The 24226-nt window shown below is 37.4% G+C and overlaps 1 protein-coding gene across 6 annotated transcripts in view; it reads right to left on the bottom strand.

The window, feature by feature from the left end:
• RGS17 (regulator of G protein signaling 17) overlaps window positions 1-24226 on the bottom strand; it is a 70356-nt gene that overhangs the window by 4606 nt on the left and 41524 nt on the right. For 4 of the 6 annotated variants that reach the window (XM_072333478.1, XM_072333477.1, XM_072333482.1 and 1 more), the window contains 2 exons: window positions 4941-5030; window positions 957-1191 (listed from right to left, as the gene is read on the bottom strand). In XM_072333478.1, the coding sequence (XP_072189579.1) occupies window positions 957-1191; window positions 4941-5030 (325 nt within the window). The remainder of the gene's footprint in view (window positions 1-956; window positions 1192-4940; window positions 5031-24226) is intronic. The other 2 variants (XM_072333480.1, XM_072333481.1) reach the window with 2 other exon arrangements.

The following is a 24226-nucleotide window of genomic DNA, read 5'->3' as shown; positions in this document are numbered from 1 at the left end:
TATCTCACTCCAAAGTTAAAACATACGCTATGTCACAAAGAAGGTAAGGGAGTTTTAAATGGCTGTTGGTTTCATTCATAAGGATGAAATTGCAAAATATTACTAAAAACAGTACAGAGATAAAATGTAGCAAGCAAGGTCCACAAGTAAGCATAAATTAACACATACAGAAACAAAGAAGAGTTGCTAAAGGTACGTGACATAGACTAAGAAACTCTTCTACAACACCTGAATATATATTTATCTGTTTTTTGTATATTTATATATTTGTCTGTTCCAAATTGTGATTTGATGCTTTTACTTTACTCCAGGTGAAGATAATTTCAGTTAGAGGGCTGAAGAAAACTGTATATAATTTTCTGGGTATTATCACACCTTTCATTAGAGAAAATACGTGATCACAATTCTTAGACTATTTGATTGTATCCAGGAATAACCAAAGCAATTTTTGCTTTTTTTTTTTCCCCAGACATTTCTTGCAGCAGATAAATCTGTTATTATTCTGATTTTAATCCCACTGTGTTTTACAAGACACTAATTGTAAATCTATTCCACAATTTGTTTCCTGTTAAATATTATTTTATTTGTCATATGTTGCTGAATTTTTATTTTTATTTTTTCTCCAGAAATCCATTTTCACTATGTACTTTGTGTCTTTGGCAGGCAAGTTGCATTACTAAAGAAGTTTTCCTATTTCTCACCCTTCTGTTTCTGGAATTTCTCCTTCATTCCTCTTGTAGTGAGAGCTTTGAGGAGTTGTGACCAGTGAGAGTAAGCAGCTTGGCCCTTATGTCAGCACTTGTTCCATCCCTCCCTTTCTCATGTAGTTTCCTATACTGAGAATCGCTCTCATCTGACAGATTGGACAGACTTTTCGACCCCTTCTGGCAATCTAGAGTATAGCATGTCTGTTTTGGAATAGGAAAGGAATTCAATCTTAACATTTACAGCGTTACCTCTTTTGGTGAAAGTATAGAAATGTAATCTTCATATATAAGCCTTGCTTTTTCTTCAATAACTTTCTTGTTCTGTTCCTTCTTTAGATCTTCACATGCAAGCCAGAAAAGCAGGTTCTCTTCACTATACTCTGTTCGAAGAAACTCTCTGAAAAGGTTCCTCCCAGCTGGTGTTTTCATCATCTTGTCAAAATTCTGAGCCCAAGACAGAATTTCATCTGCAGTAGGGTTTTGGCTGCAAAAGCAAGATATCATTACAAATATGTTTCTATTTTTGTAACAGTGTTTTCATACAATTGCCCAAAATTTCTCCTTTCCACTGCACTTCAGTCCAGAGTGAAAACTAGAATCAACAAAGCTTCAGCAATGACAGAAGAATTTTGTTCACTCTTTACTTGCTCATTCATTATCTCAATAGGCCACTAAATGTGTTTAATATTAAGAGACAAGCACTTGGCTTTCTGCAAGTTTTTTACTTGTACTGTTCACCATCAGACTAAAGAAAAATCCAATAACAAGTGAATTCCTGCCCTGTAGTTAAAGGAGATGTGAATGCAGACAGCTGACAGTAGGTTCTCTCTCCTGTCAGGCTTGAGGGACACCTGATGTCTCTGCCTGCTTCTGATAGGATTTGGCCAATCTCTGCCTGCCACACAATTTGGTTCAGCAAGGACAAGAAAAACAAAAGGCTCTTGGCAGCCAAGAGCATACTAATGAGGGCCAACAAAATAGTAATTCAGAGAGCCTTTAAATTAGCATATTTCTCTGTGCTTGTACCTAAGGGTTGCTAAGCTTCTCTCTGTTTGGTGCTATTGACCTGAATGATGATCTACTGGCACAAGATGTGATGGATGTTTCTGGCAAAACTGGAGAGAGAAGAAATGGGAAAAAAAAAAACAACACAACTTATTCCCATTTTCAGAAGGAGGCTATTTACAGCTTGTACCAGTGGATGCACAGGATGAGTGAACAGAAAACCAATTTGTGCCACTAATCTATAATGTGCAAACGAACAGTCTGAGAAGGTCATACTTAAATTACTTAACAACAGTTAAGTACAGTTTCACACTTAACTCTGAGTGCTCATCCTCCCCTTCCTGATAAGATACAACGCAAGAATTTTACAGTCTGCTGTTAACACTGTCTTTGTAATCATGTTGCACAATAAGTGCCATTTGCCCATATAATTTCAAGTTCATTTTTCAATTCGTAGTCTGCACGCAAGACAGAGTGGGTGTCAGGAAGCTATTTATGACACTTTTTTGGCAGACTAAAAGATCTAATAAACGAGAAAGGATTTAACATTTAAACTAAGCAGCAAAACTAAAAAGCATAAACATGCAGATTTTATGGAGAAAAGTCCTCTCTGAAGAAACAGAAATGAACCTGCTGGAGGGGGTGGAGCTGACAAGCAACCCATGTTGCCTAGTTATCAATTTGGAAAATACTGCAGTTGGATGAATATAAAAATATGTGGAAAAAAAAAAAAAAAAAAAAAAAAAAAAAAAAAAAAAAGAAAAGAAAAGAAAAGAAAAACGTACAGAATAAAGCCAGTTTGATAGAGTTTCATCTATTAAGATGTTTTACATCCGTAAGACATGTCATTTCATTAAAAATGGATTTCCTGTTCCCTCTCCAAAATGACAGTTTCCTGAGGAGATTTGTGAAGTACAGCCCTGTGCAATACAGGTAGATTAATTTAAAAAAAGAAAATCACGCAGACTCTCCAATTTGATAAACTAAGGCTCACTTATGTCTAAATAACTCATCTTGATCTTGGGAAGTAGGAGAAAACTCCTTCGTTGAAGTCTTGAATTTATTAGACATCAAATGCAGCCTAAACGCTGCACCACGGCAGTGTTGAACTAAACGTTCCCTGTTCCTAGGTACACGAAAGAAGAGGTTGGCACTGCAATAGGATATTTAATTTAAACCTCTGAATGTGTTCTCTCACCTCCTGCTCAGGTATAGTTCTGACACACAGAACAGGCCTGATGTGTGCTGAGAGCAGCTCCATTCAGTTACAAATGGAGTACATCATACAAAACAGGACACCAAGGACAGGACAAGACAAGAGCCATTCTGAAGCCACTGCAACCTTCTGCTCAAACCTCCTCCATTTTTTTTGTAACAATAACGGGCAGTTTCTGCAGAATCCATTAACTTAAGAGCTGGTGTAGACAAAACAAGGTATAAACACATCACCTTACCCCAAAAGCCTTTGAAGTGGATCTGTGAGCATCTGGACTGCTGAGATTAGGGGATGCCTACACAGTGATGGAGCAAAAGGCATGAGCACTCTCCCCAGGTAACTACTGCTCACTGGTGTTTTGAGTTGATGGAATTGCAAGTTGGTGAATTTGTGAGTTAATGAACGAAGCAGTGATTCAGCATCTGCATGAGCTAGACTAGTCTCTTTAAAGGATACTTGGCCCTTGTTTGAATTTTATCTAATAAGTTCATGAAATAAAGTTTGATTCACAGAGTACATTGTCCCACAGACTTGACAAGTTTAGACAAACTGTAACACTAACCATAAGTGATAACAGCTACCTGATATAAGTTTCACAAGCAGTAGATGGAAAACTATAGGTTTTGACATAGGCTAAATTCAGCTGCCCTGTGTTGTGATCTAGAGTTATTGGTTTCTCCATTGGCTTACAGAAAGACCTTAAGTTATGCAAGATGAAGTTTTGTATCATGGTCGAGGTAAACTAAGTAGTTTAGAATTAATTTTTACCTAAACAATCTCTACTTGCTATCTCCACCTGAATCAGCTCAAGAGAAAGAGCTGATGAATATCATCTGGAGTGTAGTTAGTGGTGGGGAGGCAGAAGAGGAGGGAGCAGTGATAGCACAGAAGGCAAATCTTCTCTGAAGGCAGGGAGCTGTTAATTCACAGCTTTGAATTAACCACGACTTTTTCATGTGAAACCACACCCTTGCGCTCTTTTAATATTCCACTGACAGACCTTTCAGTCTTCCTTTCTTCTCTCTACCACCAACAACGATGTTGAGAAACTCCCCAGAATTCAAGATCTGGACCATTAGTGAGCTCTTTCTCTAAGCTTTGTACTTCCTTTGCATAGCAAAGCTACAAGGATGCCGCGTTAAAACCTGTGAAACATTTAATCCCAGCAGGGAATGTCATGAAGTAAACACATTCATCATGATGGAGTGCTTCTGTAAATTCTTTTCAGGTGACTTGAATTCCAGAGTGCTCAGCTGCACTAAAGTTCAACATAATATAACTGGAGGATATAAACAATTAAGACATTCTCATATAAAGAAAGAAAAAATCTGTCAAATCAGTTCACCGCGTGTTCTCTGTCAGTAAGGGGAAAAGTCTATAGTGCTTTCATATTTTGTGGAACGTTTTTATTTATCCTTTCAAAACTGATCATGAAAAGCCATGGTGGTACTGAGATATTTTGCTTGTGTTGCTTTTAAATTCAGTAACATCTTCCTGAATTAAGTTTTAATGTACTTTTTATGGGATTAAAGAACTTAAAGCCACAAGTTTAGCTTTTTTCCCTACACAAAAAAAAAAAAAAAAAAAAAAAAAAATGTTTTATCTTCAAACTGAAACAAGCTCAGACCTTCAGTACATCTGTCTTTCAAGACATGTATTTCCTGGGACAGTTCAGGTAAAACCATAAAACAAGCTTATGTACAAAAATTAAGCATGTTAAAAAATCTAACTGTAAAATACACTTTTGCCCAAGTTTATTTTCCTTCACGACTGGGTAAGTAGAAGAAAATGATTCCACAAACAGCAGAGGCCCATGGATCAATTGAACCATTTTCACATGCCTTCTGTTCTTCTCTATTGCTTTGTACCCATAAATATGAAACTATCAGTAAAGCTAAATATCACTGTTAGCATTACATGGCAAACCTGATTTTGCTTCATTTTAGAAGTCTAAAAAAACTAAGGCAAATTAATTACAGGTAAAAAAAAAAAAAAAAGTTTCACCAACTTACCATTCTTCTATGACTTGGATGCTTTCCATTTTGGTTGTATGTGTTGGCCTTCCTGCATTGTCTCCTCTATCTTCATTCCTAACAGTGAGGCTGCAATGTAGTACAACACTTTATTTTGTCTAGAGAATATTAGTTCAAAGCAATGACTACAATAATGCAAATTTTCAAAAGCTATAAATGTATTTCAAGTATAATTTTTCACTCCTACCCCTAAAATTTATATCCAGAATTTGGAAAGAGATTTTTTGATAACATTTTTTTCCTGTAATATTGGTGAATTTTAATTAACATGTGGTATTACCGTGTATGATTTTTTTAGATACTGACAGTTTATCCACTGAAAGTCGGACAGAAAGTCAGAGGTCACATTTGGAGTGAGTTTACTTAGTAAATCATGAGTAATATTAGTAACAATAAAGATAAGGGGGATAAGAATATCTGAATTGATGAGGTATTGGTATTCTACCAATTCTAGATTGGTTCTTTATGAGCATTCCCTTTTTTGTCTCTTGGATATGCTGTCATTAGATGGCTTGGATACAGAACTTAATATGTGGCATCTCCTTACGATTTCATCTAACTCAAATTTCTTTTTCATTCCAAAATATAAAAGTTACTGTCCTTTCAACTGAAAGGCTCCTGTTACCCTCATGGTACTAGATACAAGTCTGTTACAAGAAGAGAGACTTCCTTTATGTGAGGTGTTTTTGTTTTGTTGTTGATTTTGAGCTGGTAACTTGCATCACTTACTTTTCTGTGAATGCTCGTTATGAGTGTTCTGGACCATGGTATTGACAGAGAAAAAACACAGTCCCTAACTATTACTGAAATAATGTGCATTTTGAATAACAAAAGTATAGGAAACCTGGTTCCAATAATAAAGCTTAAGAAGTGGAAAGTAGTAAGAAGATAAATTCCCTTCACTAGCCATTCCCTGTGTGTTCAATTGAGAGAAAAAAAGAAACCAAGAAAAAAAAAAAAAAATCCTCCCTCCCAGTCCCAATGATGTTCTAATTTTGAATATCTACGTTCTATCATACAGTGAGGCGCACAATCATTCTAAGTGGAGATAGATATGCAAAAGTATGTTGATACTGTAAAGCTTTCTCTCCTGCATTAATCAGAGTAATTTGTACTCAGTTCTAAAAAATCCCAACTTTGTGACAATTTTAGTACAAATGACTTTTCTTCTAGCTCCTCTGAATTTCTGAGTTTCATCTATATGTTTTCAAGCATTTGGCAGAGTTAATGGGTGACCTCAACTATTTTTTGAAAATTGTCAGTTTAAGCTCCCAGGTAAAGCAGAGCACATATTAAGACTTAAACATTACAAAGATATAAAATTTTAAATAAAGCTGTTTGATGCTTGCTGTTCCTTCACTTACCTGCCAAGACCTTAGTTCAGGCCTTTGGTCCTGCTTCCCCTGTTACAGCGTAGGAATGCAGCTCCAGTGCTGCTAAGGTGTTAGGATGTCATCAACTGCTGCAGGAGAAACAACACATCCTGAACTCCGGGGTTGGCAGGTAAAAAGCCCTTCCATCTCCTCTGACCTGATGTTTATCAGTCTATAGAGGGAGCACCCATTGGAAGCGATGGGAGTTCCATATATAGAAGGAGAGTAAAATGAGCCATTTGCTTTCTGTCCTGTAATCTTTAAGTCCAGACATGTAACTGCTTAAGGTTCACCTTGTGTCTGGATGGAGCACAAAGTAGGGCTGAGAGAGAAGCAGAGAACTCACAAAGCTGCTCTCCCTCCCTCCTTTGCAGTTTCCAGTAGAGCCACATTTGTGTTCTCTGCTGGGTTGGAAGAACTGATCATCCTTTAATCCCTGGAGGAGAGAGTGGAAGGAAGCAGGAAACAGCTTGTGTTGTTTGGGAATGTAACAGGGTGTTTACTTGAGTTGTTCTAGAAGTGGCTGCCTGTTTTCTTTCCCCTTTCACATAAGCAGCAGCTAAACTGCACTGATAGAATTTACTCACTGCACAGTAGACTTATCTCAAGGATTGGATGCAGAGTCTTACTGGAAGTAGAATGTGACTCATCTAAAAGCAGTTGATCTACCCTCCTAATTTAATTTTATGTCTGGGGTCAGATGCTGATTGTTGTGCTCATGCAAAATCTCTTCTCAACTTTGGAAAACTAATAGGGGTGGATGAGAGGGGAAAACAAGTAGTCAGTGGTAAATGAGAAAGAAAAATAGAGAAATAGACAAGAAATCCATGTTGACCTCATTGCACTACTTGTCACAAGAGTAATGGATCAGCCTCATGCATCTGGATTGTCTGCAGGATTACATGTCAGTAAAAAGTTCTGGTAGTGGGTCCAGAATGCAGAATACAGTTTTCTGGTACATGGACCTGATTCCTTTATCCCAGCATTTACAGTTGAAGGCCAACAGTGGTAGTTAGTGCTGCAAAACAGGGAAGACTCTGAAGAGGTGTTATATTTGGTTGGAGCAATTTTTCAAGTTTACGTATTGAAGTCAAAACTGTGCTAAATTTATAATACATCTTGGCCTAAATTCTGCATTATGTTTCCAGTGACAACCACCAGCCCTGTATTTTAACTCCTATTTATCTACATCTGTCAAGACCGAAGTTCCATCGGATACATTTCTTTTGATATGTTTTTCCTGTGAAAGAAACCATCATTTTAACTCAGGAGTACATTCAATTCAGACATGTTCTGTTTTTACTCATGGAACAGGTTTGTGTTTGCTTAGAAAAAAATATTTACACATTTTTGACTGTAAAGATAACTTGAAAGCAGCTCTTAAATTATACTGATCGCAATAACACACTGCTATCTTTCACATCAAAATGACAACAGTGAATTGTTATTTGCTAAGTTGCTATCTTCAAATGAAAATAGCCTGTATGGTCACATTTCCCTGTGGAATTCAAGCAGTCCTCAGTGGGAAAGGCACTCTGCATATCCTTCACTCACAGTTCCATCATAGAAGCTAGTTGATTATGGTAGAAGAATTATGCTGTCTAGCCTACAGCTAAACAGTAAAGGTAAAAGGATAGAGATTAAAAAATGATCTTGCATTTAAGGCTTTAAGAAGAGGAAATAGTTGATTTGTCACATCAAAAAATTTAGTTAAATAAAAGGGAGATGTCACAGAACAACATCTGTTTTAAAATAACTTATATGGTGTAGATTATTATTTATTAGTACATCCAACAGATACCTTTAGAATTTAGAGATCTAAAAGATCTATAGATAAAACTACAACAAAACTAATAAGGCCTTAAAAAGTGAAAATTTGAGATGTCTAAAGGAAGAACATAGAGAAAGCACAAGTAATGGTTTGCTTTCTGTTCCTTTGGAAGGTATCTTTTACCCAATTTTACGATTGTTTCATTGCTCTGGAGAGCATGGTAAGAAGTATTTCAGTAAGCCCAGGTGACCTGATCTTTATCTAGGATTCAAATATGACTTGGGTTCTTGACTTCTATAAAAACAGTAGTTGCTTTAACTTCAGCAGCTGTATCATCATGAGTAATTTCTATTTGAAATGAGTGCATTTCTATTTTGCTGCTATAGAAACTTTATAAGCAAAAATGTTATTGAACAGGGACTGTTTGAAGAAGTATAAAAAATTGAAAACGTAACTACATATAAGGTTAAACTATTGGGATTATTCACCTGTTCATATTCATGTCCAGAAACTAAATAGTTGTTCTGTTGTGTAATTACTTCACTAAATCATGAACCCATTGGTGTATGGCAAGTCATAAAAGCCAAGCTAAATAGACAGAATCATCAAGAGAGTTGGAGCAATTTAAGAGCAAAGATCTCATTACCTGTCCTCAAGGCATTTTCAGCCATGGGTTTTAGCCTTCTTTAAAAGTTGCCTAACTTCCCTGCTGCTGCACTTACCTCTACTGTCAATAGGAAACTAACAATTATTTAGATGCTGGACCTCATCTTTCATTTTCTGTATATCTAGTACATTAATAATTTTTCATTGCTTCCCAAAGCTCAGTTTGGCACATACTAGTGCCTAAATCTGGTGAATCAGTGAAATTGCTGTTATGGCAAGAAAACTTCCATAGTGACAGATGCTAAAACCGATACAAGATGTGTATGGTACCAGAATTTACTATTTTCTCATTATATGCATCGTATGTTGTATATTATCACAATATTTTTGCAATGTATCTGGCACTGAAAACACTGTCATGATAAAAGCCCATACCCTTAGTAGCCTTTACTGTGCTTCCATGAAGATATGCACTATAAATCAAACTGGGACACTGTACCCTTGTTGGGTAGGCTATTGAGTAGCTATTCAGGAGATCTCTATTCAACTCCAAGTTCTTTGTTGAAATTTTTAGCTTATTTCTTTGCTGAAGTTTTTAGCTTCATCTCCAGATCTTCAATTCCTTTACTTCTATTATAAGCATCTGACATAAAATATGTTGTATGAACAGACACATATTTTTCCTGGTTTTAATTTAGATGCAGAAGTTCATGTTGGTACCTCCTGTTATTTCTGGTTGTGGATCAGCTTGATCAGACTTTCTTCAATGCTTTGGTTCAACTTCCAGTCACTGAAAAATCAGCTGTTTGCACAGCTCTGTTCATGTGCTGAGGCATGATCTGGTAGAAATCAGAGATCCACCAGAGATGGGTGTTGCCTTGTGAGGCCATATGGCACTAAAGCAGACAACTATACTGGCACTCCTTAATTTCTTTATGAACCAATTTTTTTATTTTTTTTTTTCCTGACACCTTGTTCTTCTAATAGTTAGAAGACCGAAGCCTGAAGGCACTGTAAACGGCTGTGCTTATGATCAGAGTGTGAATTTGTTATATTATATAAATCAGTAATGATGAGAAATAACATCAATATCTTCATGATCCATTTGTAAAGAACGATACAGCTATGTTAATCTCAAAATTACTTAGGCACAGTCTAGTCAGTAATGCTGTCTTCTGTCTCATGTCTAATGTTGCAAAAATAGGCATCCATCAAAAAGAAATTTTAACCTGCGCGATATTGTCCAAAAACAACTTTTTTTTTTTTTTCTTTTAATCACTAGTTGAGTGAAGGATGCTTCTGAGGGTTCATTTTTGTTACAGTAAGTGAACAAGAAAAAAACAAGAATTTTTTTTCCTAATATCCAACTTTGTCAATAAGAATAGAAAGACAGACTAAGTCACGTATACTGTTGTAATTTTAATCTATGCAAATCTTATAGGTGCAGAGTAACCTTCAGCGAAATTAGTCGTATTTAAAGTCTGGAGCAGAGGCTTGTGTGGTGATTAAGACCAGAGACCCTGGCTACAAGCTCATTATAAGCTATGTATATTTATCTCACTGAGAGATGTGAATCAGCAAAAACCGCAAACTTGGTATTTCAATATATATTCATTTGCTGTCTGTGAGAATCTTTGAAGGGGAAATAGTGGTCAGAAACCTTGGGGGTCAATTACTTAAGGTGATCAGAATCTGATCTTATCTGAGTCAACAGAACATCATCATCTTTTTTCCAAACGTGAAACAGATAAAAAATAAAATAAGTTGATGCATTTGTCTTATAGTTAGTGCCCATCCTAGTTCTTTAATAAGCTTAACTGATCATAGAATCATAGAATCATAGAATCATAGAATCATAGAATTGCTTAGGTTGGAAAGATCAAGTCCAACTGCAGCCTAACCATAGTACCCTAACTCTAACAACCCTCTGCTAAATCATATCTCTGAGCATCACAACCAAACGGCTCTTAAACACATCTAGGGACGGTGATTTGATCACCCCTCTGGGGAGCCAATTCTAGTTTAACTACCCTTTCTGTAAATAAGTGTTTCCTAACATCCAGCCTAAGCTTACCTTGGCACAACTTGAGACCCCCTCCTCATCCTGTCACCTGTCACCAGTGAGAAGAGACTTGCCCCACCCTCACTGTAAGCACCTTTCAGATGCTGGGAGAGAGCAATAAGGTCTCTCCTCAACCTCCTTTTCCCAGACTAAACATCCCCAGGTCCCTCAGCTTCTCCTCATAGGGCTGATTTTCCAAGCCCTTCACAAGACTCATTGCCCTTCTCTGGACCTGCTCCAGTACTTCCATGACCTTTTTGTACTGAGGTGCCCAAAACTGAACACAGTACTTGAGGTGAGGCCTCATTAAGGCCGAGTACAGGGGCAGGATGACTTCCCTAGTCCTGCTCACCACACCATTCCTGACACAAGCCAGGATGCCATTGGCCTTCTTGGCCGCCTGAGCACACTGCTGGCTCATATTCAGCCAACTGTCCATCAGCACACCAAGGTCCCTTTCCATACGACAGCTTTCCAGCAACACCTCCCCAAACCTGTAGGGTTGCCTGGGGTTGTTGTGACCAAAATGCAGGACCCAACACTTGGTCCTATTGAAACTCATGCCATTAACCTTGGCCTATCAATGCAATCTGTCCATGTCCCTCTGTAGTGCCCTTCTTCCTTCTGGCAGATCAACACTCCCTCCCAACTTGGTGTAGTCTGCAAACTTACTGAGGATAAACTCAATCCCCTGATCAAGATCATCAATGAAGCTGTTAAACAGAAGCAGCCCCAGCACTGAGCCCTGGGGGATGCCGCTTGTGACCAGCTGCCAACTGGGTTCAGTGAAGAAATACAGGATGTAAAATTTTATGTTGAAAACATTTTAGAATCCTTATGTAAAAATAGCTACATCCCTCTTGGAGGCAGTGAACTGTCTCAGGTTTAAAACTAAATTATGGAGAGTGTATTTAGTAGACTGCCATAGGAACGAGGCCTGCTGGGGAAAAGCCAATAATTACCATAAGGCTACAAGACTGTAATCAGCCTACTTGGCAGTGTCCACTGAAACTAGAAACTCATTTCAAAAGGTCCAGGTACCTGTGGTGCTAAGTTTCCTAAGTGCCAGAGTAACATTTGCCCTAGGTGAAAAAATGGTGCAAGAGACATTTATAATCCAAATTGTTTCTAAAAGAAAAAAAATCAAAACAAACTTAGAGTACATCTTGGACTCAGCTAAAAAATGTATTTAAAAAATGACTGCAAGGTTTACCTTATGTAGGAAAAAAAAAAAGCAAACATTCTGTTTTGGCTTCTTCTGTTTTTAAATAAAGCAAGTATTTTTAAGTTTAGCATCCTGAAGATTTTATGTCGCAGCTAAAAATCCTCCAATATTTTAAAGCTTCAGAAGGTGGAAAGAATGTGTAGTCATAAACCTTCCAGCTCACATGTTCAGCTTATTCTGTGATCACATCACTCTGACCTGCAACCATAAAAGCCAGAATGATAACTAGATGATAAGTGGCTTCTGTGTTTTGTTTTGTTGTTTTTTTTTTCCTGTAGAACACAAAAGGTAAAATAAAAATGAGACAGATGATAAAAACAGACACTGTTTCTTCCACTGACTAGGATACATTCAATTTCTCTCTTTCCAGTTTTCCTTGGTGGTTTTATTTCTTTTCAGTTCAGTTTTCTGCATTGTAATGTGGTGTACTTCAGAATTTTCCCCTTTTTCCATCTCTTTTTTTTTTTTTGAAGAGCACAGAGCTGAGAAACAATATGTAACAGACAGTTGGGCACTCCCATGTGCCATGAATGTCCTTTCAACTGAAAAGCTGAGTGTCTGCTCAAGATCCAGTAATAGTAAATGCAGGCAGTGTTCTGGCTCCCATATGAATCTTTCTGCATTCTGTAAATCTTGTGGGCCAATTGGGAGCTCAAGGTGGAAATTTCCTGCTCTCATTTTTGCTAATGAGTACAGAAGTTATTTCACAGACCCTTCTGCTATGATGTGGTCGAGAAAGCATCTGACTGCAACCTAGTTTCTGTTGGGTACAAATCTGACAGTCAAAGACACTTGAGTTCTGAATTCAGTTTTAAACTCCATATTCCGCACAGAACAGTGTTTCTGAAAAAAAATCAGACTCATGAAATTCTGTAATTTGTTTGATGCTCTTAAAATCAATGCTCTGATTATGCAGTAAAAAAAAAAAAAAACAAAACAAAAAAAAAAACAAACAACCTATAGTTTTGAATTCATTCATTGTTAGTAACTGTTATCTTAACTAATTGTTTGTACTTATTTCTAGGTAATGAAATCCTAGATATATTTAAATGAAATATTGTGCTTAGCTTTATTAAAGTGCTTAACTTAAAAAAAAACAACTATCAAAAAGTTACATTCTATCATAACAGATGCTCTCCCCAGTAAGATTTCTGATTATGAGAGATTTTCTGATAAGAAAGCAATTAATCAGAAAATCCAGAAAGTACAACTCTTAATTTCAAGGTACTTCAGGTTTATTAGCTTATTATCCCACCTGCAAATACTTTTTCACCTATCATTCAGAATCACGTTTATGCTAACCAATGGGGAAAGAAGCTTGAAGAGTAATATCTTAAGGCATCAAAATCCCCAAACACAACTAAAACTGTTTTTTCTCTGATCTTTTTTTCCTTTTTAACACTCTTGCTTACCTAAACTTAATGAGTGGCATTGATGGTATGTATAGCTGTGAAATGTGGAGACAGGAGTAAATAGATGTGGTAAAAAAATCTTGTGCCTACAAGCTATTATGTTGTCCTGTTTATTGCAGTGTTTCTAATACCTACAATGTAGCAGCAATCAAGATAAGGAATTGCTGACAATTCTTCTGTACTTGTTCCATATTGCTGCCTTTGCAGAGATATTTGGGCTTTTTTGTGTGAAGAGCAAGCTTCTAGTCCTATGAGAAATGTGAGAGTTTAAAAAGACACACAAAAACATGGCAGATTAAGGCAGGTTGGGATAAAGTATGGGGTCTTAACCTTCTTCATTGTGAAAATCTGAACTAAGGTCTGCAAATGATTTTGTTCAAAGGATTATGATAAAACCAACCCTACTGTAATTCAGAACTGTGAACTTCCTTCTGATAAAAAAGAAACTTCTCAGTTTATCTGAGACTGTATGTTTCTGGCATGCTTTGAATGTGGGAGAGAGCAGGCTGAATAGCTAACTGCTTTTCAACAGGAATGCCTCCTTAATACTGTGCTGGATTCAGGGTAATTGGTCAAAGTCATTACAGATGTGACTACAAACCATAACAGAAAAATGAGATCAGAGAAAATTAAGGTTTAAGCTATCTGGATCATCTCAGTCTATTAAAGTCTGATCAGTTAAGGCATTTAGCTCTGTTCAGATATTCTTACTTGTGTTGTGCTACTCCTTAGCCCAAGTAAAAGCAGAATTAAACCCAAGTGATCCAGTTCTTAAGAGTATAATAATCTCTTTGTTAATGAGAAGTCTTGGACAAGATTTTAGAGTTTATGTAAGATCATTATATAAGGTTATTAAATTGCATCCCACATGCCTCTGTAAAAGTAAATTATCCTTACTGAAATATGAATGCTAAGCTAAAGTAAGTCATAGAGGCTCAGTAAAGCAAGTAACTATAAAGAAGGTTTTAGCAAATCTGCAGTGTTCCACTCTATTCTCTTTCTAATATATTTTACTATTTTAAATGGAACAGATCTATAGTATGGTAATCTCTTCTCTTCTTAAGGGACAGTTGGACTAACAGACTCTTTTTAAAGCCACGAGCTATATCATCCTGCTGTACTTTCCAGAAAATTTGATCTCAGTGTATATTTGGCAGACAAGCTTTCAAATTTGTCCAAATTCTGCATTTTCCTTTTCAACAAAAAGAAGAATTCAAAAGCAAGGCCTTGTAGAACCAATAACTCAAGTGTTGATGTATCTTCCATCACAGAGAGATATTTGCAATCTGATCACTGATGCAATTTTTCAAGTGACTCTTCTTTCTTTTAGAAAATGTGAAGAAGCAGCTTAGCAGTGGAGAAATGAACCTTGGCAGAAGGGGCATTATCCTGAGATACCCATATATATATATCCACAACAACAAATGTTTTGCAAACATTCAAAATCTGGGATTAGTTTTTGCCCAGTCAAGCCAAAATCTAAATATCACACAGACTGGCTGAGGCTGGCTGGGACCTCAGGGTCCATCTGGTCCAAGCCCTGCTCAAGCAGGGACACCCAGAGCAGGGTGCCCAGGGCCATGTCCAGGCAGGGTTTGGAGATCTTCAAGGAGGAGACCCCACAGCTTCTCTGGGCAGTATGTCCCAGCGCTCCATCATCTGCACGTTAAGGAGGTGTTTCTTGGTGTTTGGTTGGAACTTCCCATATTCCAGTTTGTGCCCATTGCCTCTTCTCCTGGAACTGGGCACCACTGAAAAGTGCCTGTCTCCATCTTTTTTGTACCCTCCCTTTAGGTCTTTGAGCAGAGCCCCAGCTCTCTCAGCTTTCCCTCACAGGAAAGATGCTCCAATCCTATAATCATTTCAGTGGTCCTTCACTGGACTCTCTCCAGCAGCTCTACATCTCTCTCACACTGGGAAGCCAAGAACTGAACACTGCACTCCAAGCATGACCACCAGTGCCAAAAACATCACATTTATTAGAATTGCATTTACAGAAATACTGCAACTGAAAATATATTTAGGGGCTATGTTAAAAAAAATGTAACAATATTTACATTTTGGAATGTCATATTTTTTCTGGATGGAAAAGGGACATGTTCTCAAGGCCAGTAAGAGTAAATGCAGGCTAAAGGGCATGTGAAAGTAGACTTGTCCTTTTAATGGACAGCCTTTCAGAAAGCCAAGGCTTGCTGAACTTGCTGTTCTCCTCTCTTCTTGTGTGACTGATTTAATCTACCTGGCTACAGACATTGCAGCTCAGCAGGCATCCAAAGGCAGATGGAAACTACCAGCGTGCACTGTACTTGAACTCCGGAAATAAAGGACAGTATCTCCCTCAAACTTAAAGCTTTCGCTGTTACTGAGAGGAAGGAACTGGTGACTTAGAGCAGTCTGATTTTCCTAAATTTGCTTTTTTTTTTTTTTTTTTTTCCTCAGAAGTATTTTGTCCTTCTGAAAATCTGTAAGAAAAATGTTATGTTAGATTCCACTACAAGGAGGCTATATTACTTTTTCATAATGATAGCCACACCAGAAGGTATTACATCTTTAGGAAACTTTGAGTCTCATCTAGGTTAAATTTCTTTTTTTTTTTTTTTTTTTTTTTTGGTCTCACATACAGAATGTATTTTCTGTATAGGTAAGAAATACCAAGTCCTGTTGCCCTTGATTCTGAATGGAATCAATCTGGTTTGTTCCATTACTATAGGGCTGGTTTCAGCTTTAGGCTGAATTCAACTTCAGCATGTATTTTTCATGTCATGTAGCCCAACAAATCACTAGTCTTGCTGTCAGTTTCATTCCTTCCTTCTGAATAAGATTACCATCCACATTCTGTCTTGTGCAATGGATATATCTAATTACTAGTGAATCTACATTGTCTGTACTCCTGGCTACAGCTATTTTGCAAGCAATTCCTTCATATATTTATGACAATTAAAAGTGACAGTTGTCTAGTGTTCAAAGAAATAGAAGTTATATATATTATTTGAAAGAGTAATGACGAATAAAAGCCTCCAGTCCTGTAGCAAGGAAGCCTAATGGTCTCAGTTTATTCAGATAAATGGACCTAGTCTTGATTTCCATAGCAGTTTTGATCATTCTTAAAGAAATTAGAATAGCAGCAACAGTCAATTGAAGACTTAGTGTTCATTTTCAAATGGGAGAAGATGCATTGGAGCATTCATACTAAATTCATACCTTTTAAAAGGCATTGCAAAGTTCTTCATTTAAAGAGGGCTTTGCATGTTTGGAAAGTGTAATTCCTACCACAATGCTTATGAGCACTTTATCTGATGAAATTAACTTGGGCCAAGTAAGATAGAGATCTTCCATTTAACATCCTATCATGGGTATTAACAGATGGTTTCCAGATATTGTTAGACAAGGCTATGAGCTGACAAGCACTTTCAACATGGATATCAAAAGGAACTGAAGATATCTATGAAGACTCCAAAACACATGCTCAGCATTTGCTGGTATCAGGACATAAATCAGCTCCTTCAGAAAAGTTGGAGTTGCCATCTAGACCAATATGTATGGTATAGAGTTATTATGAGTGACTAGAGAAGATTCTCATCTTCTTTGCCTTTCTGCCTCCCATAATGAATATCTGACCCACTTTCTACTGAGAGGATCTCCATCACATAAGTGTTATCTACTAGGGGTGCAGCCTTATTTCCATAATACATTCCCTCATTTTTTTTCCTTAAAAGCACTAGGCATTTATTCCTGTTTTAACTGACATTTTAAACCGATTTGGAATGATACATGGTTAAAAAATAAGCCTTCATAAGATGGAAGTTTTGCTACTAACAGAATTAAGTAGCTAATTTTTTTCCCGCTTTCAGCTTGGAACTGCAGGCTGCATTTATTTTCTGGGGCTGGGAAAATTCTATGGCCCTGAGGCTAACTGGCACCCCGTACCTGATGTCCATAAAGCCTATATCCAAAACAGGGTTGGTTTCTGCACCTGTGACAGGTGGATGAAACTGTGCCAAAACTCTACCAGGGAGGTAACAACTTTTAACAATACAACAGTACCATATCATTGCCTGGGCTCCTACTAGATGCTGGCCCCATTTAGTTTGCTAATACATTTGCAGCCAGTGATTTTAATTTGGATAAGATTTTGTTGTTGTTGTTCTGCATTTAAATGTTCAAGTCCTTCTTACACTGCATGATGAACGAAGTTCTGAGAATTTGCAAGGTCACTTTTGCTCCTTCAAAACTGTCTATGAACAGTTTTAAAGGAGCAAATGACGCTGTCTATGAACATGCCTTAGTTGAGCTCAGATTTTGATCTCAGATACACTTTAATATTTTGCCCACATCTTTATTTCTGTTTTCCAGAGATTCCTAAATTAATGCCTTCTTGTGTAAATACATTGTTGTCCAGTTTTCAAGAAAGGGAAAAACAAGAGTGAGAATGAAAGAAGACTGATCCCCATCCGGGGAGATGTCAAAAGCTCCAAACTCCTAACAGATGAAAATCATTCAAACTGTAGCACAAACTGGACTCAAGCATCCTCAGCACTCTTTTTTATTGTGGGTTTTTTTGTTTGTTTGTTTTTTTCCCACAGCAACAGCCAAGCTGTGTACTAGTGACAGAAAACCTGTCCTGACATTATGAATCTTCCTTCAGCTCACAGTCTGCAGACATCAGGGGGAACAGCATTTTGTCTCAGGAAGGTGGGAAATGGGTATGAGTGGCAAGGGAGAGCAAAGATGCTGATACTCTGAAGCTATCCATCTTTTTAAAGAGCCTCAAAAGACTCATCAAGTTGCTGTATCCCTGTGCTGGTGATTCAGCCACTGCCTTCTTTCTCCCTGTTCTCCTCATAGCAGGTGTCCCTGAATACACTCTGCATGCTGTGCCAGGACAAAATCAAGATCATTTTCTAAAGTTAACTAGATTTAGTCTTCCTTCTCCTCCTAAGGAGCTACTGTCAGCATCTTATGTATGGCTGAATTAGAATGAGCCTTGTGTAATCCCAAATCCCTTCTGAGCATGTATTTATTCTTCAGTTTAGGAAGATTGTGGTTCTGACTTTTTTTTTTTTTTTTCTTGCATTCCAATTTTCTTTGAAGAATTATTTGCTTGAAATAGGACAATTTATTTGCTGTTAGGCTCCGCTTTTTGCATAAACTTAGCAGTATAATACACACAAAATTCTATGCATTTGGTTTGTGAAGTTTCAGAAACATTTATTAAAAATTTACTAATATATTATGGTTAAGTTCTACCCATTCTCTAACCTGCTTGTGTTAGCACAGATGGTAAAATGTTACTAAATACTTAAGCGTCTCTCTATTTCTCAATATGAAATGAATTTAACAGTTTAAAATACTAAAAATCTAATCCTGACACTAGGGTGCTTGTCCAAGAGAGCCCAGTACTGATTTTGATGTTAATGAGAATTCTATCACTGGCTTGAGAGGCATGATAAGCTATAGCTTATTAGACTCCTATTTTGTAGTGGTGAGGAACATAATACCTTTGAAAACAGAAACTCTTATTACATGGAGTTAGACACAGTTATGATGGTAAAGGTTTTTTCAGACCAGGGCTCTTGACTGAAAACTAATTTAGAATAATTTTTAGTTGCCAATCATCTGTGCAATGCCTTGTGTATCTTTGTGCTTTCACAATGATTTTATGGTAGACCAGCAGCATCTTAGTGACTATCCCTTTGCAAACATTTGCCAAAATACATTCAGTGTGTCGCTTAATGATTTATCCTATAGAAGTTCTTGACTCAGATTTACTCTACGTATCTCATCATGGCAATGATCTGCACCTCTGTAGCAAGTGACCTATGGGACTTGCTCCTGCTGTGAGTGACTGACTGGTCCAGAGCTGCACAAGGCATTCTGCAGTGGTCTTTAGAGGTGGATGTTGGGGGGCTGAGAAGGACACACAGAAAGACAAAAGACAATAGATGGTATTGATAATAGGGATTTCTAGTCTGCATTTTGACTAGGGGAGATAAGACAAACTTGGTCATTTTAGAACCACAGTGACAGAGGCAGGTTCTCATGAGATTTTACTACTGAATTTTTAACCTCCTTTTGATGATTTTACATTAAATTCTACTTTGTAAACTTTATTTCTGCAGTCTTTTTTGTTTGCTGATATTCTTTTGATTTCTAGCAGTGTAATCTTACTCTCTAGAAGTGGATGCAGGAAAAAAAATGTATTGGAGAAGTTTGCGGCTGTTAGCATACCTGAGACCCCCTCTGTCATATGTCTGTACTTTGTGGCATTATTCATGTAGAAGAAAAACGCTCCCCTCTTTCAAACAGTATCATTTCACATCCACTTCACAGAGTTGCAGGAAGGACCCTGTCTCAATTATAAAGAAGAGAGAGCCTATTAAATATCAGACTCTTTAGGAATACGGGATTCTCCTCCCTGATTTTTTAGCTCTAGAGATCATCCCTTTCCTTTGCTTTAAAAAGAAAAGAAATGCTTTACTTACTAGCATGGTCCACAAAAGTATGAAAAGAACACTTGACAAGCTATTTATTTTTAGAGTGTCTTCTGTGTGTTTTTCCAAATGCAGAGAATTTAGATTTCTTATTTTAAGTAGCTGAGGGATCATCGAGAGGCTCACTTCTGAGCACTATGCATTTAAGTCTTTGCCCCAAGCTCACCCTGTGGTGCATTCCTGTGACAAAAGGAATGTCTGCAGGGCAGCTTTCTCTCATGGCCTTGCCACTCAGGATCAGTAGACTTAAAGACAAGGTGATTTAAAACCAGTTTTCTAAAATATTGCTGTATACTATGTGTGACAGGTTATGTAATGGATTTTTCCAGCGTTAAATTCTACCTGTCAGGAAACCTAGTGCTTTCATCCTCAGGAAGCACCAGTGCTGCCCACTGCAATGAGATAACCTGGGGCAAGGCAAGCTAGGCTGTCCATAGAGGCAAAAAGCACAAGTTCCCAAGCAAGTTAAGCCCACTATCCCTCAAGATAATTGTTCTCCATGAAAGAAGGGGAATGTTTTCATTTTTGTACCTCTGTAGTCACAAATTATAAAAACTGAAGGAAGTCCTGGAATATTTTAAATACCAAAAATACTTAGATTGAAACATCTTTTTTGTTTATATAAAAAAGATGACACCTATTTCAGTAAAACGAAGTGCAGTAGTCTTCACTCTCATATTCTGCACTGCACCCTAATTCCCAGTGCACCTTTATACGTTTGCTTTTCTCAGGTCTGATGTTTTGGAAAAAAAAAAAAAAAAATCAATAAAAAATAGAATGCAGAGAGTAGAGTACATCTGTTTGAGATACGTTGGCCTATGCATTCCAGGAGGAAAAGAAGAATTTAAAAATTAGATATGTTTTAAAAAGAGAAAAAAAAAAAGAAGCAACAAATGTTCTTCAAAATGAGTTCTTCTTGCTTCAAATATAAAGATTTTTTTTTTTTCCCTGCTAAAAGCTTACACAAAATCCTGAAGCTTGGGTATCCCTCTTTACCACCCCTGCCTTCCCTCCCTCCCAGTTTGCTCCTAGCATAAAACTGCTGCAGACAGAAGCAGAATATAGATTTTGTTTTCTGCATTTTTCAGAACATGTGGGTATAATTTAATGCATTAAATTGCTGGGAGATTTTGTTGCTGTTGTTGTTTGCTTTTATTTCCTTCCCCTCCAGACTTTCTACCATAGTTAAATAAAATAAAGCAGCCCCAAGGATTACCTTGTATAGAGTCATGCAAAGCTTTGACTTAATTTTTCAATGGCAAACTAAATGCTGAACATGCTGGAAAACTGTTATTCATCTCAAAGTACTAGAGGTGTGAAGGACAGATTTTATTCATTTATTTTATTTTACTTAGAGTACCATTCATGCTATCTATTAGTTGGAAGGAAGAAAACATGGAACCCCATAGAGAAAAAAATAAAATAGTATAATTAAAAATAACTCCTTAGAACTGTATCTGCCACCTTGCACTCATGGCATAAGGGACAAATATATTTTTGTAGTACTAAGTCAACTACTAAACCCATGCAAGGAAAATGATCCCTTTAATAAAGAAAAATATTTTTGTAGCAAAGTCTTGAGTAAGAAATTTCATATCTAACGCACAAAAGTCATGGGCAAGTTTCAAGAGCTAGAAGGGAAGGTTTCTTGCCAACACTACCTCTTGTTTTCTGCCAAGCTGGCAAATACCCTATCTTCTTTGAGATCTCTTGCGTGTGGGAAACTAGCTACAAAAGGGTCACAAGAAATCAAATGGCAGCCATAACTTTTGTATGGGCACAGCTCAGAGATGCTAAGCATATGATCACCTCTTTCACAATAGCCTTCAGCAACTGCTTTAATGGATCCTTTTTTGGAAAAGGCCTTTCTGCTCAGATCTTTGAAACAAGCTACAGAACCAGGTATGGCTGTATGATCAGCTTCATTTATTCCAGGGAAACTTTTTGATGTTCCCAGGCTCCTGCATTGAAAAGTCTCTTGCAGGGCAGATGCTGGACATCTCCTGAACCTTTGCATGTGTGGTAAAAGAAAAGATTATCAGGCATGAGAATGTTTCAGAGTTCTGAAATTCACTGAGCACCTTATGAAATGAAGAGGACAAACAGATGTAACTCCTTGTATAGGTGAGAGACAAAAGAGGAAGCAAAATAAAATTGACAGAATACCCAATGTTCCCATGTCAGTGTCCTGAGTTTCTGAGAAGAATGTGATTTGCAAATGTTTTCAAGAGAATGACTGTACTGATGTCTGCTCAGGAAGCTGAACTGGCAAACCACAAAAGAACATGAAATAATGGGCTTCCACCCTTCACTCACTGGGCTGAGCTCAATGCAATCCCTAGCATTATAGACTAAATCCATAGCACTAAATACTAATAGTTCAGCTCTCTGGAGACAGTGCAATTGAGGACATTATAGACAGTCATTCTAGGAGAGTTATGGAAAATTTTGCCACTCTTAGGCTACCTAAGTCAATTATGCCTAGTGAGGAAGTCTCTTCTTCTTTATGGGAATAGTGTTTTGTGGGGTTAAGACACAGGGTGAGATTTGTACTAAAATTCTTGATGTGTTAGTGAGGCAGCCTTTCTGAAGTAAACACCTAAGGTCTAAATCTGATCAGCAGAGAGAGAAATGTGTTACAGGAGACCTCCAGAGGGAAATTTTTGCCTCTGAATTAAATGGATAAGCTTTTCTTGTTGATGACTTTAGAAACACTGTACTATATCCAGTAAGGACTAGTTCCTTAGCTAATGATGTTAAGGTACCAGTCCAAAGCTTACTTTAGTTGAGCAACATTCTCACCACACCTATCAGAATTAAATGCCATCTTAAGGAGTCTGTTTATCTCCATCTGGTCAATGTGAGCAAATCTTAATAATCAGACCTGCTCTGTAAATGGAGGAATTTACTCTCCTGACAATTATCTGTACCAATGGATTTACTTGGTCTATCTAAGATGGAGTTAGTTATCTCCATAGTAGCTGCTATTTTGCTGTGTTCTGGATTTGAGGATAGAAGAGTACTGAAAACACACCAAAATTCTAGCTGTTGTTGAACTGTGCTTACACTAGCAACGGCAAGGTCTTCTCTGTTTCTTAAACTGTCACACCAACAAGTAAGCTGTGGGTACACAAGAAGGTGGGAGGAGACACAGCCATGACAGCTGACCTCAAATGACCAAAGGGGTATCCCATAACATATGATGTCATATTGCAATAAAACTGGGGAAAAGAAGGAAGAAGGGAGATGTTCATCTTTATGGTGTTACGCATGATGAACCCTGCTTTTCCGGAAATGACTGAGCATCTGCCTGCCCATGGGTAGGAGTGAATGAATTCCTTGTTTTACTTTGCTTGTGTAAGCAGCTTTGCTTTACTTACTAAACTGCAATTATCTCATCCCACAAATTTTATCCCTTTCAATTCTCCAATTCTCTTCCCAACCCACTTGGAGGAAAGGAGGGAGTGGCTGGGCAAGGCTCAGTTGCCTGTAGGGTTAACTAACAATAATGGAAATGTGCTACAGTTGCTCGTTACCTTTAAGAAGGAAGTATGAGAGGAAACTGTTTGTAAAAAGATGTGCTGAAAATTTTTGGATCTACACTGTTGCTGTTAAGTCTGTATTAGACAAGGTATTATTTCCTCAAACAAACGCACCAATATTTGTCTCTACTGTTATGCAAACAGAAGATTTAATGTCTTCTGCTTTTAACACAGGGTAGGAAAAAAAAGGAAACAAACATCACATGATTTACAGAAGATGCTTTTAGAATTGCAGTGATTTGTATGGACATACAAACTACTGGACTAACTTTTCAAATAGGTACAAGCAAAAGATTTTGCTATGAACTGCCTCCCTTTTCCCCACATTTTTGTGAATAGTGAGGAAGTTGAAGCAGTACAGTGTATTGATATAAGAGTTGTCCACAGTCAAAGAAGCTGGAGGAAAAACAGAGGAAAAGATTTCTTGTCTTGATATTGACAGCAAGATCATTATCACCACCATTAATGAACCCAGATACATTTCCAGATTGGTATCTCCAGAGAAATTCATATTACTCAAAATTCTTGTGGTACTAAGGAAAGCAAGTAATTACAGTAAGTCCAGGGAACCTGTTAGAATCATTGACTAAACCTTATTCAGTGACTCTGGAGAATTACCTACCCAGAATCACCTGTATAATGAGTGACTAGCAAAGTTAGTTTTGTATTTTTATTTATTTATTTATTTATTTATTTATTTTTAAGGCAAGTTAATGGAGAAACAGTAATCTGTATGCCACCTGGACTGTTCAAATCTACTAAACAAATATGGAACTAGAACCA

Source organism: Excalfactoria chinensis, chromosome 3, assembly GCF_039878825.1.
Source record: "Excalfactoria chinensis isolate bCotChi1 chromosome 3, bCotChi1.hap2, whole genome shotgun sequence".
Taxonomy (NCBI): Eukaryota; Metazoa; Chordata; class Aves; order Galliformes; family Phasianidae; genus Excalfactoria; species Excalfactoria chinensis.
This window is presented reverse-complemented; position numbering and strand designations above follow the sequence as displayed.